The 20,724-nt window shown below is 39.5% G+C and overlaps 1 protein-coding gene across 1 annotated transcript in view; it reads right to left on the bottom strand.

Moving 5' to 3' along the window:
• Positions 1-5,136: 5,136 nt before the first annotated feature.
• Positions 5,137-20,724, bottom strand: part of GYG2 (glycogenin 2) — a 21,104-nt gene continuing 5,516 nt past the window's right edge. The window contains exons 2-9 of the mRNA XM_035895656.1: positions 14,867-15,034; positions 12,981-13,155; positions 12,173-12,335; positions 11,483-11,609; positions 10,332-10,554; positions 9,031-9,171; positions 7,205-7,315; positions 5,137-5,298 (exon numbers count right to left, since the gene is read on the bottom strand). Coding sequence (XP_035751549.1) covers positions 5,137-5,298; positions 7,205-7,315; positions 9,031-9,171; positions 10,332-10,554; positions 11,483-11,609; positions 12,173-12,335; positions 12,981-13,155; positions 14,867-15,034 — 1,270 coding nt within the window. The remainder of the gene's footprint in view (positions 5,299-7,204; positions 7,316-9,030; positions 9,172-10,331; positions 10,555-11,482; positions 11,610-12,172; positions 12,336-12,980; positions 13,156-14,866; positions 15,035-20,724) is intronic.

Below are 20,724 nucleotides of genomic sequence, written 5' to 3'. Positions count from 1 at the left end.
CACATATATAGTGTGAATAAAATACTGGGAGGATTTCTGTAGAATGTTTTGATTGTAATGTTACATCTAAATAGCTCTTTAAAAATCAAATTTATTTAAAAACTAGTTTATCTTTGAATTACTGTACTACCAAATTACTAAGATTTTTTGAAAGCAAGAAAAAATGTAGATAAAAAACCAACCCCACATTTCTGAAACCCTGACTTCTGTTCTTCCATTTGTCTAAAAGCTGTAAGTGAAAGGTTTGGAGACACAAAGAATTCAAGGAGGTTTTTTAAAAAAAAAAAGTCTTTAAACAAAACATAAAACAGGTACCCACCCATCACATGCAATCAATTTTGTTCCAAGTATTTAATACTATGAGAAGGCTTTGGAAATCACAGTTCTCTAAAATTAAAAAAAAAATAAATAAAAAAATCACCTGTTTCTGATACTGCACATCTAAAGGAAAAGCACCTACATTTATCATGGTTCAGAACCCTGCAGAGTACCATAAGAGAGAACAAACACTTTTCCAAGGCAGTTAACATCATGCCATCCTGAAGTGGGAAAAATATTAAAAAAATCACAAGTCAGGGGCTGGCCCTCTTGGAGGTTTTTTTTCCCTCCAGTTTGTTGAAGTTGAAAGGGTTCTGACAACAGTCAAAGTAAAATTCAGGAAAAATGCTTGCAACTGTGTTTTCTATCCCGTATTCATAGCATGTCATTGTCTTCTAACAATTAGTTTTTATAACATCTAAAGTCAATTATATACAACTGTATTTTTTAACTACCTGTGCTATAATTATGATATGCTGTTATTATAAGTTGAAAGTTTATATCAGGATGCAATGTGTTGCTTGAGTGTCACCCCTTTTAACAGTCAGCACCAAAGAAACTATTATTTATGAACCAGCCAACTTAGGATGAACAGAATTACAGCTGAAGCGTTTTGCAACCAAGAGAATGAAAATGCAGACTATTTCAATGACTAGAATTAACTGGCATGTATTTTTGCAGGCTGTTTAAGAATTGGCTGCTATGCTTATAGGGCTGGTTTAAAAAACAAACAAACAAAAAAAACCCAAAACAACAACAAAAAACCCCCTCACCCAACCAAAAAAAAACCCCACAGAAATGAAATCCCAAAATAATGATGAGAAAACTAGGGGAAAAAAAGCAATCAAAAATATCTTTTTCCATAGGTTAACCTAAATACCTTTACACAAAGGTAAAAATATTAGAGATGTGAATTAAGAAAACAGGCCCATCTCATGTTACTTTCAAAGTCATATGAATCAAAAGAATTTAGATGAGCAAAATAACAGGATCAGACCCATTAACAAATAAATGGGCATGCTGCAGACTTGTTTCTGTTGAACAAGTAGACAAGGTACGGTTAAACTCAATGATCTTAAGGTCTTTTCCACCCAAATGGTTCTATGATTTTCAGGAGCATGGAAATGTATCAAGCCACCTGATACTAACGCAGCCTCCCATTCATGGACAGAAAAATCAAGGTAAAAAAATAAGTAAACATATTTTCAAACACCAGCCTTACAAACAACTGATGTGAGCTGACTGATCTAGAGAGACAAAGAAAACTTCTTTCCTGAGAGCAACCCACGTGGAAAGGTCCTCAACAAGACACCAGGCAGTAAGTGAAGTGGTATTTTGAGAACAACAATCTCCTTTTCCTGTAGGCTAGGAAAGTACATTAGCCCACATGTCTAAAATTTTCAAGAATTTTCCTTGTGGCACACCCACACTATCTCCTGTCTCTACATGAAGAGCACCCAATAAAATTGTCGGACAGCAAATAAAATTACCCTCTAAGTCTAGCTGTGAATAACCCTAAGCACATGACAGAAGAAGAATCAGCATGTTTTGTTTTAAAAACAAGCTGTCCTCTTTAAATACAGTCTGCCACACAGCAGTAGGTCAGAGTCTGGCCTTTCAAAATCCTTACAGCTGCTTCTCAGGTCACTGGGGCTTAAACAATACTGACAAAACTCTCGGTCGCACACACACACGCACACACACGCACAAACACACAGACCAGCTGGTAAAAGATCTTCAGTGATTTTCATTTTACCATGACATTTTTTCCCTTTACATTTCATTGAGGTTATTATTCCACAGTGCCTTCCAGGTTGCCAAAGTGAAAATATGTCTTGTTTAGGGAGGAGTGGCTCTGCCAAAAAGCCTACATTTCTTAACTTTCTTTACCCTAAAAATACCTGGGGCTATACCATGCTTTAAAGTGAAAGAAATTCTAGGTGAAGCTTGCTAAGCTTTCTTTCCAAGTCATGTTTCGACTCAGCAAACCTCAGCCCTGTGGTTCATGGCAACACGCTGCCCGTAACACCCCCCAGACCTGCTTGTGGCCTCAAGACTTCAGAATGAGACCTGTAAGAGCACAGAAGGCTGCCCAAAGCACAGCACTTGCAAATTCTGGATTCACTCACAACGTTTTCCCTTCTCACTCTCTGGTGAGAACAACACTGTGAATCCACTATGACACATCACTACACTACTTGTAACTAGTTCGACATTTTTTCGTGTGAAGGCAGTGCGCACAGACTCCGGCAGGGTTTTTAACCACAGCTGTACTTTTCCATGAACTGCAATAAACCAACCACTGTTGTGCTAACTCAAGAGATCCTAAACCTTATAATTATGTATAAGCGTAGAAATAATTGTCACTCACACCTTTTAACTCCACTCAGCAGATAGTGTTAATGTCTCAAAAGCAATTTTAATAAAATTAAAAAACATATTAAAAGTAACTAGTCAGTCACAAATAATACTCCCTGGCACAACATAAACAACCTGTAACTCAGCATCATCTGATAAGCACATGACTTCGTATGTCCTTTCATTTCTATTTTATTTCCATTACATTCATGTACTACATTTCTTTGTGAAACATTGTATAATCCACACACAGTACCATTTTACATGTTAGCACTTTCAAATGTATTCTACGACAGCTCCTTCTACTACATTCGTATTTCAAAACCTTTCAGTTACTGATTTCATGTCAGTAATTCTTTTCCCATGATCCAATTAATGTGCCCAGTAAGGTCTAGTAGTTACTGTAAAAAGGTACAGCCGCATGAAGCATGAGTTCACATGGTTGACTACAGTTGTATACAGTCTTCAAAAACGGTTTGAATTATATTAGCAGTAATGCTTACAAAACAGAAGACTTTCTCAGAAGTGCACAAGTTCGCTAAGGAACAGGGATCATCAGCAGAGCAAACGCCACAGGCGTCAGAGTACACTGCAGCTGCCGTACCCTCCGCAGAGCGCTGCCCTGGGCCACGCGCAGCAAGGGGCAGAGCGCGCCTACCCGTGACGCCGTGCCAAGGCTACCTCCCCGGGAGAGGCGGGCTGTCGCCGGTCCCTTTACGATCAATGGCGGAATCGAGAAGAATCATCTGCTGGACACCTCTCTCTTCGACTTCAGAGACCCTAAACATCTAACTTGAACTAGAAGCTTGAATTCAGCAGACCCACCAAAGACAGTCCCACTTTAAGAGTTCTTAGAATAAATGAGAAATAAAGAACTAGAAAAATTCAGAAATACTCCACTAAAGTGAAAGCAAATCCACTATTGTGAATATTAGAAACTAATTCTAAAATACTCAAAGATCATTTTTCTTCCTTTACGGGACCTTTTGACTCTTTCGTTCTTTTCCTAATTTCTGCAAGTTATTCCCTGCCCCCCTCCCCAGTCCTTTTTGATGGAAGAAAAAAACCCAAAAATTCTTTCCCTCCTACTCTGCCTTTTTCTCCGCAAGCATCTATGGCAATTCCTCTGATGCATAACATTACATCATTGCTTTTTAAACAGCATTCCCAAGTTATTTCACTAGGTATATCTGTATCAAAATCAGTGACTTATTAAGATTGAAATAAGTTTCGAGTCCTGCATCAGCACTGCAGAACTTTTATTCTAACATTGAGTGGTATCATGAATAACTGTGTCAAATCTGTTATCATACCAGCATGCCTGTCAAGCTTCTTTCTTTCAAAGTGTTTCTTTTTCCTTGTTTGTTAAGACAAACTTGCTGTGATTAGTCAAATAAAATACCCAAACTCACAAAGCAGTCCCCCATAAGTGTACTTAATATAATGGAGTCTCATCAGTAGATTTTTCTGGAACTACACTCATGGATTTACTAGTTCCCACACACAGCTATTGTTTAAACAATCCTCAAAGGGCCTATTTACTAAAAGAAGTGCCAATCGTGTTTTCAGGGGCACTCAAACTGCCTGCAATATGGCACAGCCATGCTAAAGGAGAAGAACGCCCTTGTCAACTGCAGTTTGAAGTACTGTAAACAAATTGATATAAAGCACCAGAAGGTTTATGCCATAGCATCAGCATTGCTTCCTCTGACTACGCAACTCTGAATCGGCAAGTAAAGCTAACAGTATTTAAAAAAACCACTATCCTATAGCAACAATATAAAAGGTTAACATACACTATCAGCCTATCTTAGAGTTTTACACCACTCTTCATCACACTGATGATGAAGCTGAGCAGCTTCCTATAAATAGAGACAACATCCACTAGCTATCTCAGTCAAAGCCTGAATTTCCTCTAATCCTAAATATACTTAGATTAAAAAGTTTTGTCGCAGACTCCTGTGAGGCTAGGATTTCATCTCCTCACTTTTGTCTCACGTTGAAGTCTATAGTATGGTTGCTCTTGAAAGTGTTAACTTGGTTTCAAGAACAAGGCTTTTGTTTAAATAGTTTTACAGCATCTTCCAAAAGGTAAAAAAAAGTACTTTTGAAATAATCTTGACTTGTGACATAATCTCAACTTCTAACATGTTTCACACTCACGACTGTTTCTGCATAACGCTATGGGGAGGAGTAGGAAAGAGGGATAAATATGAGAGTTCAGTCTCAGAGGGTACCATTCACTATACTTCAGAAGGCACTGTGGGAGAACAGTGAAGATGAGGCACACACAAGTTATAAAACAAGAGTTTGTTTCTGTTAATCTTCCTTCAAAATATATAAGGATCTATATCTACCTCTAGCTTTGGTGTCAAATAAACTATGGAGATAGCCAAGTAGTCAAGGATTGCATTTATAGAAGAAACACAGATCATGATGACCATTACAGTACACTCCATCTTAATGTAAAAATGTATCCAATTTCTTTTTGATATGTTCAAAAGCATCTTTCCCCATATAGTCCATACGCCCTTCCTCCCATTTTCTCCGTTCATCTTCTGGACTTGGTTCTTCTGGTTTGAAGTGAATAGACAGCTCTGAAACACAATGTGCGACCTTGTTCTGTGGGGAGAAGCAGAACAGTGGGAAAAGAGTCATTTGGTGGCTCTCATTTCAGTGCTGTGAAGTTAAACCTTAAATGTCAAACTTCTGCTTTGTACAGTCCCAGTTAAATCAATCAAACAAAGAGTATTCAAACATTCATTCTTGTTTTGATAATGCGGTCTCATTTCCCCATGCTTTTACAACTTGTCATAGCATCTTTGAGCATACCAAACATTTATTTTACTTGTCTTAACTCAGACCTTGGCATGCTCAGCAACAACACAATGAGAATATTACAAACACAGCCTGTTTAGCGTAGAATATCTCCTACAATGAAGTGTAACCATGTATCTATGCAAATTCAACAGGCTTTCACGTGAACATAAGTTCCTAGAATTCTTGGTCATTTGTTTTATCTGATCTCCAGTGAGATCAGTATTATTTAGCAGACGTGAGACACGTTACTCTCATAAATTAATTCAAAAGATTCATTATACCAGTAACTAATTCATCCTGAAAGACAGTCCAAAATTGTAAATCCTCATTCAAGATCAAGCTATCATAGGTGCACAAATGCAAGACACATTATTAGTGACAATTTGAACCGCATAAAAGAAAAACTGTGTCCACGATTGACCAACGCCAGTAAAACCAGAACATCCCAACAATTATAACCAGTAATGAAGATGAAATATAACAAGGACTAATCAAGGCAGCTACTGAAAACCTACTCCTAGAGGCTCCAAGGCAAGCAACTCATCTTGTGTTATAACCAAAACTGAAATCAGCCAGAACGTCCTTCCAGTGAAGCCCTCACAAATTCAATATAAAAATGTTTCAGAATAGAACTTAATGGGCAGGATTCAGTGGCTTAAACTGCCTAAATGCAGTTTACCGCCTAAATCCATTACACCTGCTGATTTGGAGCAGATAAAGCACAGGACTTGCACAAGACCGGCACCTGCAGACCAGGTAAGGTATATCAAACAGCCAAGAGGACACTATACGCTTAGACAACTGCATCCTTCCATGTGTCCCCACCCGGGGCCCACTCTGTACATGACTTTTAACATGAATAAATACTCTGAAGAGCATGCTTACTCCCTACATGTGCAAATATACAACAGTACTTGGTATTTAATTTTCAGGCTTTGTATACACATAGCTGCAGTAATGCATAAAGATTCCTTTCTTTACTATTAGCAAGCCTTATCAGCAGCTCTGGATGCCATTAACAGCAAGACAGGCATCATCATGTTTTTAGAAACGAAGAATTTGAGCTAGGGCCCAAACAACCCTGGCTGCACAGGAGCTACAGTTGCGCCTACAGTTTTGTTTCTCAGTCTTAAAGTATTCCACCATAGTGCTTCACAACCATACAAAAGGTCTCATTAGGAAAACGGCTGTGTTGTGTACCTTACAAGATACAACTCCTTGACAGTCTGTCACCCCCATCAATGCCAAGTCCGGCACTGCTCTGCTCTCACACTGCCCACAGATACATGCAGTGCAAGATCACAAAGGAAAGCCTCACAGCTTTGAGTTCATGCCTGACTCAATGCACATTCATTTTCCACTTGCTTGGAAACATCATTTCAGCAGGTTAAAAAAAAAAAAAAAAAAACCAAACAAAAAACCTGAAACAGCTTTGCTTGCATTAGTATTGGAGAGCTAAAATTAACACTATGTATTTATTACTTGGAGGCTAGCACAGGAAAATACACATTTAAAAACTAGAAGTATTAAGTGACAGAAAGGGATCCTACCCCAGTATTGGAAGCAGTTAAGGAATTGCATAGCTAAAAGATTCAAGAATTTATTTGCACATTGCATCATAGTTAGTTGAGATTTCCCAACATTACGTTGGCAGCAAAGACACGCATGCAATTATCAACAGATGTACAATGCAGAAAGCTGTATGTACCAGTTCTGAGGTTTCCTGAAATGCGGGATGAAATACAAGTTGTTCTGAAGGTCTGTCAGGCTCAGAGAGATGGACGTTAGAGCCGCTCTGTTCAACTTCACATACGGGTTGCTAAAATACAGCGACTGAGGTTTTATTAGGAGAACATTTTTTCATAGTTTCCTTATCATGAGAATTCATACAATACAAATCGATTTCAGTCTTGGGGTAGGGGAAAGCAGGGGATGGGAGGAAAAGGAACAAAACACATTATCACCAAGGACAAAATTCATCTCACCCAGCTTTAGCTATCAAAATGGCATTGAATCTAAGCTCCTACTATAATCAATCTAGGATAAGTACCTCCAGAGGGCAGCTCATCTTATCCTAAAATAGGTTGAAGAGTGGCTGTCATTCTTCTGCAACTACAGAAACAGCCTGGAAAGCCAGCTTACAGTAGATGCCTACCGCTCATGAGGCCAAACTTCAATGAGAAAAATCTCATTTTAGGATGACAGCTTGCTCTATAACTCATGAGCTTTTTATATGCATAGAATGATAACAGAACTATGAATTCCAAAACAGAGGTAAAATAGATTGCCCAAAAAATACTGCCCCAAATATTTGCCTTTGCCAGATATCAAAACATAAATGAGTACACAGACCCCATTCTGAAGTCTCTTCCACCAAAACCAAAACAATTTCACAAGACAACTGAAGCTAAGCAACAAAAAGTGGAACGATGGTGTTCCTAAGTAAGAAGAGAATCAGGCTATTAATTTCTAATTAATATGATCTTCTGTTAATCCGATCCTAATAATTAAAAAAAAAAAATAAAAAATTGAATGACATTATTTTAAGTGCACATTTATGGGGGTTTTTTACCCCAAAGAAACATCTTGAAAACGTGTCCCTGTTTGGTTTGAGCACTGCCAGTGGAGTTAGATGCATGAGGCACACAAGTAACACATCCTCTGCAAATAAACTATTCCTAAATTATAGACCTGGAAGGTTTGCAATTTTCCTTCAGCCCCTCCACACTCAGGGTGGAAAAGAAAGGAAGGAAGGCTACAGGTTTACTTTATGGAGTAACTATAGTCTAAAGGGATGAAGCACCAAACATAATAAAAACTGCCTTCATCTTACTAGAGGTTAGTCCACAAGTTACAATAGCAGATGACATTAGAACATTAGTTTTATTTTCTCCCAATTGTACCTTGCTGTAGCATGGTTTATCATACACCGTGTAATGACTTACAGCTGCAGAAACATTGTGCAACTTAATTCCTGCATAAAATAAGGGGAATCAGTGCAACAGAAACACTCAAATACTAGAAGAGTGACAAAAGAAGCAGGACCCCTGCAATGTTCATCAGTGGATTCTTTTACAACATTCCTTGTTGCCCAAATCACAGAAATTTGGGGAACGGTTTTCTGAGTCAACACTTCTGGAAAAAAACCCAGTAATTTCTACAGAGGAATGATAGAAAGGATTGTAGTTTTAAGCATATTAATTCACAAGAGTATTAATATTTAAAAGATTACTTCACTAACAGATTTTTTTTTCATATATTACACTTTATTAAGTACCAAACAACTTTCAATAAACAATCTTTTCATAAAATTCAATCCAAACTCTTTCAACCTCCAGACACATCATGCATGCATGACTAAAGACAATAAATACTCTTTAGACTATTTCTGATGCTAGCAAGAAAATTCAATAGCTACAGCTAAATTGAAGAAGATATAATCTCCCAGATCAGAAGCATAATTCAAAAAAAAAATCTCATTTTAGTATGTCATTTTACTTTGTTACTGCATATAGTAATATACAACATACTTACAGCTTTGAAAGTGAGTTCCTCAGGTGAACATGCTGTGGGATATAATTCATACATCTGTTCTGGAAGCACAGGCATTTGCAGCGAATTGGCCACAGGAGGACTGACCTTTTTCAGTGTAATTTCAACTCCATTGAAAGTGTGCTAACAAAAATAAGAACATCTCACCACTAAAATGCAATTTTGCAGGAAATTAATATCTTATTTACAACAGTTTCACTTCCTTACAGGAATCTCAGCATTAGAGGAGTAAGTTAATACATTAAAAAATGTTTGTGGTCCCAGATTCAAACCATGTTGCAATTTAGATTTTTGCAGTGATAAGTACGCCAGCATCATCAGGAGGTAAATCTAACAGGTCTTTCCACCTTCATGTTACTGTGGCTGAAATAGTTCTTTACTGCACAATTTCTTAAAAATTAAAGCATACTAAAGTATGAGATCAAAACCGGCCTATTCCTGTCTCTGCTTTCCAATTTGTCATGAGGTTGACAAACCAAATTCCTCTCTGGGGCTTTGATGGTAATTGACCAACTGATCTTATGGGACTATGCAATTAGTTCAATGATAGTAATAGTCTAATATTAAAAAAAACCTAAGAAAATATTTACATACGCATAAAAGTGATCTAAATTGTCATGTCTGGATACAAAATTAAAACTAGTACTTGTCCTACTCATTACTTTGTGCTGCTGGCCTCCAAGAAATCACTTATTTATCAACAGATTTTTTATTCTATTCATGGAAACCAGACATTGCTGCACTTCCTTTGGAAAAAAAAAAAAAAGCGTAGAGAGCTCAATAAACACTTGATGACATACTGAATATAACATCCTAAAGGTAATTAACACCGTCTTTGCAAATCTGATTCATTTGTTATGACCCTCATAAAACAAGTTGTAATGCACTTCTAAAACAGTAAATTTTAGTGTAGTTCAAGGGCCACTTTGATAGTCTACATCAACTTAGCTTCAAGAAGCCAAAAGTCTGTTTCATAGCCAGATTATCACATTTGCTGGCTAATTTGGATCATACTTTGTGTTTAATTTGCAGAATCTATACACGTACATTCCCATACAAACTCTTCATCAACTAAGAAGGGGGCTAGGAGAAATCTTTGGAAAGCCAATAGTAATAAAAATCCTTTCTGAACTGCTAGTTTAGATGCTTCTAGAAGCAATTACTGCTATTACCAATCAACAGATATTATGTTTCTTCATATAATTCTTTCCTCTAGAAAACACATAATTTTCAGAATTTCTGTTGTGATTCCAGCATATTCCCACTAATTCCTTATTAGGTACCTTGCACTCCTCAGATTCGGACTCTTCCATCTTTTGAAGTTTTTCTAACAAAGGCAATATACTGGCACTGTATATATTCCACCAGAGGGCAAGAAAGGACAGCTGATGAAAAGATCCAGACATGGTGCCATCCTGCATAACTCTCTTTGTTTGAAGGTTGTATTTGTAGTTCCAGGGCTTTGTTGCTCCCAAGAAGTGAACAACTTTGGCATCTCTACCAAAACTGTAGAGATTAAACATACAGGTCTATACATATTTTTTTTTCTTTTTAGCCTATAGAAACTGCTAAAGAAACATGCTTACTCTCACTGGTGAGGTAATTTCAACATTTTGCAACACCAACACATTCAATATGAGTGTGTATATAGTGATATTATATCTATGTTACTAGTTTAAGGTATCTCGGTTAGCATACAGAAAACAAAAGGCTGCACTGCCATTTGCTTCCAGCTGCTGATTCTGGTAGAAAAGTTCATGAAGGAAAATGACAGGCTCGTGCAGTACCATTTCCAGTTCTCCTGCATACTCTGTTCACAAACAGATAAATACCGCTTCAAACACTGAATCAACAAAATTGGTTATTACTGATCCCGTATTAAAAATAACTAATAAATACATTGTCCTAAGTTCACCTTCCAGTAAGAGTATTTTGTGCAACTGGAACAGTAATTCATGACACCCTAAATCCAGCTTGCTTGCTGCCAGAGAAGTTTCTCTAACTGCATGAAGTCACATAATTACTAGCACAAATTCTGTTTCACGGAAGACTCTAAGAAATGGTTTAAAAAGGAAAGAAAAAAAAATCGCAACTGTTTCCCATAGAACTGACTGGGAAAAAAAGGGAGCAACTTTCAAAGTAAAGCTTTTCAGAACCTAATGCTAAAGTAATCTACATTTTTTCAAACACGAGAAAAGCTTCTCTGAAACAAGATATGAGACGACATAGCCAACTCAGGGACTCTCTCTGTGTCTGGATGCAAGTCATTATTCACATTGCATTTAAGCTTCTCCTGTGTGATTTTTACATAACAACACTCGTGACTATTGTAATTTATAATCAACAGAATACGCCATTATCATTCTCTCTTATCATAGAATATTTGTTAACAAACTACAGAGGTTTACAGTCAGTCAGAAGTGTTACTACTTACTGATTGAAAGCAGGAACATAGGTGTATACAGCATTGCTGCTTAAGTTATACAGGAAAGGCAAGTGTTTGCCAATATCTGCTGTTGCCCAGCTGCTGAAGAAGCTATTCAACAAGCCTTGATCACCTCCTAAAGAATATATAAAGCAGTTTTACCATAATTATGCATACACTCAAATTTACATCAAAATTTCACATCCAAGGATGAGAGTGAGACTGGTGTTCATGGGACTGCATCCTGGACTTGACAATATGGCCACGTGAGCAGGTACAAGTGAATAATACCTGATCCGCTCCGATGCAAGTTCAGTGTAAATGGAGTCCTATTGTAATATATGAAGAAAGGAGTAGGAAAGGGTTTTGGTCTCCCTCAGAGCAGAAGACTGAAGATCAGCTGTATTTCTCTCTCCTAAACCAGACAGTAAAATTAAAACTTACTGAGCAAGACTCAGACACAACCTCCCTTTGTTGCACTTTTCTGGGAAGCACAGTCCACAATAAGTCAATGGGTCTTAAGTACAGTGTAAGAGGCAAAGGTCTGCACCTTAAATTTTTGGGGGGGCACAATTACGTAAAGCCCAGGAAACTCCTGTCTTCCTCCATTCTGCCAGATAGCATGGAACCTACAGAAAAACAGCTTACTGAGAAGGAATCTAATGCCTTGCACTTCATCCATTACGCTTTGCCCCTTACCATCAAAGCTGCCATGTTCAGCCGCAAACCGGAGCAGTAGGTTGTACGTTTTCAAAGAGGGCCGGAACACAAACACACCACTATTAAAGCAGTCAGGCCAGCCAGAGTCAGGAGCTGCTGAAAACTCTTCACGATCAAACAATTCGTCAACATTGCAAAGCACCTTGGAGACAGCAGGAAAAAAGAAAAATTGTTAGAGCAAATGTTTTTGTCAAACATGAGTAGCTAAATCAGTACCATGGAGTAAATTGCCAGTTTGGCCAAGTGTATAGCTTGCAGAGGATAAGGGCAGTGGCAATGCAAAATATACCAGGGGTCAGAACCTCTATTTTTAATATACTAAGGTAACATTAATTGTGGTTCTCCACGATTTCTCTGATAAATGCATAAACCCTGTGAAATTACTTCATGAGCCTCAAAGACCCTCCAGAAGGTGCCTTTAATTATTTCACATACCACACCTCCATTTTAAAACTGGCCTGCCTTCCTGACCAGAATAGATCCAAACAGAAGTATATGACAGAGATCTATTTTAAACATCTGTCAGAAGCCCATTTGCATAGAGTGTGCTTGTGATAGCTTTTGAAGACAGTCCTGAGGCTACTCTCCAAACAGCATTTATTTCTATACAGCCAGCAAAACTGTGAGCATGGCCAAAACATGCCAGCTGGAGCTCCTGTGACCTTGTGACCACCAGCAAATCTGGTCACTTCATAGGCCAGTAGGCTGCCTGATGAGGAAGCATCCCACACTCAGAGTAGCTCTTTAAGACAGACACAAACGTTTCCACGGCTCCCAGTCTGCTCACCAACGTGTCTGCATCCATGAAGACACATTTGCTATAATGAGTAAGAGTCCAACAGTGAAGCTTAGTGAAGGTTACACCCAGTTCTGGCCTCTGCATCAGAGCCAAACGGACTGAGTCAGTACTGTCAAGCGCATCCACCTCAATTACTTCGTCAAACACGCTGCGGAGGACAGACCTACCAGAGCAAGCAGTGGAGAGAAAGAAGGGAATTTAGAGAGGTTCATCAGAGTTCACTTCTGGCACGAAAACGGTGGCACGCAGCACATTTTTTATGACAATAACAAAGGCTAGATTGGGTAGAATGAGAAGTCAAAAGTGAAAAGTCCTTGTAAACAGTCTGCCGAAGTGGCAGCTATCGGGCCATAAACCATCGCCTCTTCCACTACGGGGCCAGCACATCTCAAAAGCAACGGGTTCTGTATGGAGGAGAAACCAATCCTTATTTTAGTTACTTAATCTCCTATAGAAACACCAACAGAAACTAGAGCAGCTTTCACCCTGCACAACTGCCTCTGAAGAACAGCACCATACTGTGTTCCCTGTGCATTGCACAGGATGTGGCATGCACTGTCAGCACAGTCATTCGCACCTATTATGCCCAAGTAAACGCAGCTTCAAAAGTGCACCTTTTAAAATAGGCAATATATACTTGCTCACTACAAGTCACCTCAAATGAGACTTTAAGGAAGACATCTTTTTTTTCTATGCAAATCTTTATGAGAGTTGTATAGGTGACACCGAAGCAGGTGATTTTCCTTCAAGACACAAGAAGAGAGTCTTTTAAACACAGCTTATTTATTTACGTTACACCAAAGTCCTGGGTGCCATACAAACACAGCAAAAGAAAAGCCTGTGCTGCTGATGTAGATTTCAGAGTCATTAGCTTTTGCTTGGCTGAACTTCAAGGGACAGGATTTAACTGGGAAAGAATTAAGAGTAGGTACAGGTTTTTAGAAGCATAGTTCAGTGATGTACTTTTTTTAAAAAAAATGCTGCCCTTGATTAAAAAAAATACCCCACTGAATGGGGGTGAAACAACTGATGGACTTAGTATGCAGCCAGGTGTCAAATGTATACAGTATTCCCTCAGGAAGGTTATAGTGTTCTGAAAAAAATCCATACTTCAAAAAACCTGTAAAAACAGATTTCTGTACACCTAATCACAGCAAAAATGGGAAAATACGTTTCTTGAGCCAGTTGCACTGCAAATACTTTCACATGTCATACAGAAATCAGGAGCTTGCACACTTCCTAAGCCACAGCAGAACCAAGAGTTTAAGTGCTACGGCATGTCATGTTCCTTTTAATAAGCAACACAGTCCTCCAAATAACACATGCAATTTGTATGTGCAATTCTGTAGTGCCTGTAGAATCACGACCCAAATTAGAAAGGGGTTTAACCAAAAAAAAAAAAAAAAAAAAAAGCAAAAATAAATTAATTTCTCATCATGATAGCCAAGCACCAATATTTTAAGAAGATTAGTCATCTGAAACTGAGCCCCTAAGATTTTTGGAGAGTTCTGATTTCACAGGTGGTTACGTATCTTGCTCTTCTAGAAGAGAAACACTTGGGGAGAAAAACAGTAGTGCCTTTATTTCAGCTCAAAAGCAAGACGCTAAAACCTTAGATCCTAAACTTTCAGCTTATGTTCCCAATTATGGGCTTAAGACAACTTCCAGCCACAAGTCCTACTTTTTGCAAGTGAATTCTTATTAGTCTTATGATCTTATCATGGATCCTATTTGGGACTCGTCTCAGAAATCGCTAGCCAAGGGGGAACTTCTTGACATAATGCTGTGAAATCCACAGGAAGCCTATTAAAAATCTTTCATGCTGTTGTTTATTCTTCCATATTATCAACCTCCAAAAATACATGAATCCTTACCTCATCCCACTGGAAACCTCTGGTGTAATTAGTACTGCCAATTTTCTGGATGTCATATGGTTCCTCAACGACTGTCCGAGAACCAGAGCGCCTTGACAGTACACATCATCGGTAGCAAGGGTCACAAAGGCTTGATCCGTTACTGTGAGCAAATATTCAGAAGAGAGACTTTACAGCTTTAACATAAGCTCTTTTGGCAGGTTCTTACAATCTCCCTCCTCTGGCTAACCAACAGGCTGCAGCTTATAACAACCTGCAGTTCCTGTGATAAGCTCTTTTCTTTCCCAAACTCCCCCAGAAGACACAACTGAATAGAAAATCCAGTGAACAGGATTGCAGAATGCATGTTGCTGAATTTTGTTATTTTTTTGTTTGCCTGATTTACATAATAACAGGTATGAAGTTTTTGGACTGGTCTTAAACAAATAATTCCCTAAGTCTTACTGCCTAAACATAATGTCAATCAAAAAAGCTGATCTGTAAATATTTACATTTAACTAACATAGTGTAATACAACTGAAATCAAAAAAGCTGATCTGTAAATATTTACATTTTACATTTAACTAACATAGTGTAATACAACTGGTATGGATAATGTTCCTGTTTATACAGCACTAAAAGCTAAGGAAAAAAACAGGATGTTGAGTACCGGCCAGAAATGTCCTTCTTTCCATAACCTGACTGAATCAACCTAACAGGCATTCTTCTTTGTATGGGAGTATCTGGTGCTGGCTGAACAAACACAGACAAATAGCTACTGAGATTAATACACCTCCCAGAAGCTAAGGATCCCTACCTTAAGTAACTCCAAGAAAATTAGGAATGTTTCTTGTTGCCCAGAAACACACGGGGAAAAAAAGTTACAATCAAAAAGAAAGCAAGCTCACTCCTGCACAGTAGCAGACATAACGTATTTTGTAGAGACGCCAGGCCTGTGGCAGTATCACCAGGGGCTGCTGCGACAGTTCTGCCCTCTGACAGAACCCACCGTTATCAGCGTTCTCCTGGGGAGACCCAGAACCTACGATTCAGCAAGGTAAACAGCATCCTCGGAGCAGAAGGAAGACCTCCATTTTCTAGGCTACAAAATTAACCAGAACAAGATGAGTGGGTCATACAGATGAGGGGGATTCCATTGAGCTCCACAGAGTTTCAATGAATACTTGTGTTGAGCTACCTGTTTAAAACTACCATCATCCTAAGGGACAAGCAATTATGTTAAATAAATTAAAACAACGAAAACAAAAACACCCTGTCATACAGTTTCCAGGCTCTGTGAGAGACGCAAGGAAAGAATCTCACACAACAAGCTGAGAGAACCCAGCAAATGACCTCATGGCTGCCTCAGCCAGAGGCTGCCAGAATGAATGACTTCAAACCTCTAACCTAACGTCAAGGCATGCAATGAAGTATGGTTGCTGCCTGCGACAAGCTCTCCAGTACTAAGTATTTTCATATGTCCTCCAAATCCAGAACAAAGCGCAGACCCGCTGGTGTGCTATTCTGCGACAAGCTCTCCAGTACTAAGTATTTTCATTTTTGATGTCCTCCAAATCCAGAACAAAGCGCGGACCCGCGCTGGTGTGCTGTCGTCTTCCCCCCTTTCTGCCCTACCCCCCACTCATCTCCAGCCAGACCTGAATTTGAATCAAGCACATACACCTTATGTTTGCCAACACTGCTCCAGATCCCTGCGCCTCAGGAGAATGCCAGTAGTGGCATTTTGGCCAAAAAAACCTGAATCATCCATCCAAACTTAAAACAGTTAGCAGATCCCTCAGCTAAGCAAACTCCAATCACATTTTTAATCACGATTTTCAGAAGAATCGACTGAAAAAAGGAGCTTTCGAATCCCCCCGTTATCATAACAGCTTGAGCAAGTTATGGCTGCTCCAGAAAACGATGAATAAGGAGTTGCTTACATGGAGCGGTTTAAAAGGAGACCTGTGCAAGTAAACTGCTCCAACTGCAATTTTCCAAAAGGTTAAGCGAATAAATACAAGCATACATAAAAATCAAAACAAAACGCCACTGAAGTCTACTTCAGCAATGAAATTATTCTCCAGAGACACAAAGAGTCAGCAAAGAAAAGCGCTTTTGTGTCAGGCAACAGGCTTCTTTAGCCAAATAAAGGTAATAAAACAACTACTGAGAGGGACATAGGGGGTAGGTTAATAAAAAAAGCAAACTGTGAAATGAGTGGGAGTTTAAATCTTAAAATACCATTTTAAATAACAACCACAAAACTGAACACATAATCTTCTTACTGCTTCTGCAAATTCTTTTAGCTACAGAAGCTGAATCTTCACATAAGTAATACATCTAAAAATACACAAGCTACTCATCAAACAGTTCACCAAGTTGGTATGGCAAATTACCATATCCTACATACGCCTTCCTGCCCTGTACCTCTTGGGCTAAAGTTGTGGTCAGAACCACAAGGAAACAAACTGCCAAACAAATACAGCTTCTAAGAAACTCTTGCTAATACCTCACACAGAAAAGAAACCAATTGTCTCTTTTGAGAATCTGATGTGGGATACAGAGTATGGCCTTCTTAAGAGAGTGAATCATTACAGAGGTAATTAAACAGGTAAGCAAACTATTGACTGAAACCACGCAACATTAAAATAACTCTGGTGCAAAGAGAGAAGCGTGTCCTAGCTATTTTAGATTCGTACACTAATCTATTAAGGAACCATAGCGAGTTTAAAATCAGAAGATTATTTCATTACTTGTTCTTTCATTTAATCCTTGTTTTCAAGGAAAACGTTTAGAAAGTTCTTTGGAACTCTGTCCCTGCAAGGAAATATTTTATTTTTATAACCAAAAACTAAGAATCAGATTTTCATATAAAATTGCGAAAGTAAACTCTTTACCTGAAAATTCCCATTTAACTGAAATCAAGGATAATGCTACATTAAATCGAATGCACAGAGGGTTTCACTCACTGACTTTAAGCTGCCAAAAAAGATTTGATCTTTTAAGTTTGAAGGCCGAGGGTGCAGGCACTTAAAATAAATTGAAACTGCTTTTTTTTTTTCTTTTAAAGTGTCAAATGCGGCTTTATGCATAATTTTCAATTCTTTGTGCTGAGTGACAACAGGATTTTTCATGGAAAACACCTAGTGTGAACAGCATTATGTTTTCAAGCAAATTGTTTTCAAGCTGTGGAACCCTATGGCTAATACCATTGACTCTGAGTAAATTATGAGAAAACTAAGTGTATGATTAGAATTGCATTAAAACCATGTTGTATGAATTTACAAATCTGATCGTTTCTCTTGTCTGGAATACCACACAGCACATGAAGATGCACATTTAGAAATCAATCTCTTTTTTTATTTTATTTATTTTTTATTATTATCAGCAATGGCTCCTCAGTTTTCATACCTAACAATAGTTTCTCAGAACAAAACAAGGATTTTCAAGCAAGTTATTTTAGAGCCCGCTGTGCAGCTACAGATAGCAACACAGAAAAGACATCAGAAGTAATGTGAATCACTACGGTCAGGGTGATTTTCTGTGAAACGTTACAGTTTTTTAGCCAAGATCACCAACTTTTCATGCTACTTACTCATAGCAGTAGCACCTCTGACAACACTGCCAGAGGCAAAATTCTTCAACAGGCCCGAAAACCAATTCCAGGGCAGCTAAAAGCCTTACTCAGAATCTGCGCCAGCAAGCAGATGTCCACTTTGATGTTCAAAAGGAGAGGGGGAAAGAACAAACAGCAGGTACCCACTGAGAATCAGGAGTGACTCATAATGGCAAGCACCTGCACCTGACAGCTTCAAGAGAAGTTTAAGTAGGGTGGGGTTCCCCCCCCCACCCCGTAACCCACTAGGCCTTAGCTTTTAAAATATATTCCGATCTTTCTTCTGATAGACAGAGAAAGGATAAATGTGCTTTAGCTGCGGCTCCTAGAGTAACAATGCAAATTTGCCAAGTTGCCCACTCCAAAATTGCAATGGGAGACCAGAGACTCATATGCTGTAACTTCCCTACAAGCATATCCTAAATAACACATTGCTGTCTTGTGCATAAAAATAAGAGTAGATAAACCAATAGCTAAAATCCTCCAACAAGCTTTTAGGTGCCCACTATATGCACTGCCATTCATTCAAACAGACGTGGTGTCCTTGCTTTCTTAAATTCCTCCCTGGTACCATCTGTTGCTCTTCTGTCACCTCCCCCCTTCTACTTCAGACACGATCTGCAGGACGGGCAGGCTGCAGCCTGGACCTGTGCCCGCCCAAGGCACCTTTCTGAAATCCTGAGTGACAATGACATAACACAGCCCCAACCCACACCACGTCTTCTAACAACAGTTTTGTTACTCCCCCTCCCACACGTAGGTCCCTGTGCATCCTCCCCAGGAAACATGTCTGGGAGAAGACGTGTTAAGAATCCCGCAAGGAGGAAGAAAGCTACAGGCCTTCTCACTTCTCTGACCTAGCACTGCCGTATCAGAAGCACTCGGAACAGAGAGCTCTGCTCCGGCTGACACCCAGAACCTTAAAAGCAGTCAAGAAGTATTTTGTTAAAAGTAGGTAAAATGAATAATGATGTCAGACAATAACCTACGTCAGAGCACCATCAGAAATTACTGTGCAAGTTCTCAGCAACGATGCAGTTCTTGCCATACCAATCAAACAGCAGCTGGCAATTCTAATTCCCGTGCTTCCTCCGTCTGGGTCCAACAGTAGAGACACTTCTATTACTGATGAAAGCAGCACAACCAACACAATATAGACCTTTTTATAACAGAACATAAACTGACATTCAGCAGCATGCAATATTTCTCCTGGTCTAACAAAGTTCTGCCTGATCCAAAACCAGACTCGCTCTTGCCTTTTATTAAAACAATACTGAATTTTAGCAGGCAAGATTACGACTGTTACCTTGGAAGGCTCCAAAAGAGAACTTGTGTCTCATTTTGTGTAGCTTTTACTAAGTCTCTTTCCATTAAGAACAGTTACGTTCTGCTTCAAGACCTGCAATTTTGTTATTCAACAGATAGCGAATGAGCTTTATGAAAAATCAAATGCAACAATATGATAATATGCAAATAAGCACAACTCATGGCACCCAAAACTAGTCCCAAAACAGTTACATGCCGGTTTGAAAAACAATTAGCAGTAATCGCTTAAGCGATCCAAAGGCAGCAGGGGACCTGATACTTTAAGTTAGATATTTCCAGTCTTTCCAGGCTTCTTTCAAAAAAAAAACCAAAAAAACCCCACACAAACCACCACCAAAACCACCACCAAACCAAACACAACTACCATCCTCTAATCCTTTAATTTGCAGACTCCCTTTCTGCGTCTTCCTCCTCCAGCGCTGAGGTGTCACATATCTGAACTCAAACTCGGGACCCAGCAGGCCGGATGCCCGAGGAGGCACCTCTGCAACGCCCTTCAAGTGGTTCGACAAACCCAGCTTTGGGGGGCTGCCACTCAACTTCTTCCTCAGTTTCGAGAGCACGAACTCAAGAAACGAAGCAGCGCCCGCAACCACCCCGTGCCGTCAGCCCTAAACCAGTCCCTCGCGGCTTTAGGGATAACTGTGAGCACAGGACTGCCGCTGCTGTGCAAGAAGGGACACAGGAAAGGTTCCTCCGGAGCTGCCTCAGGCGGAGGGGGCCCGGCCCGGCCCCCCGCCGTTCCACCTGCAGAGCGCACAGAGGCCTGGGCAGGCCAATCCGTACGTGCAAGCAGAGCGCATAAATGCTGTTTCATCCCACCAGCCAGACGGTTTAAATCCTAATCTGAGGCTGCTCATGACGGCGCGGTACCCGGCTGATAACGGAGCACCCGAGACCCTGGCCCGCACCGGGCCGTGAGGAGGGAGAAGGC

This window comes from Egretta garzetta, unplaced genomic scaffold, assembly GCF_000687185.1.
Source record: "Egretta garzetta isolate BGI_Z169 unplaced genomic scaffold, ASM68718v1 scaffold125, whole genome shotgun sequence".
Taxonomy (NCBI): Eukaryota; Metazoa; Chordata; class Aves; order Pelecaniformes; family Ardeidae; genus Egretta; species Egretta garzetta.
Note: the sequence above shows the minus strand (reverse complement) of the source record. Positions and strands in the feature narration are given on the sequence as shown.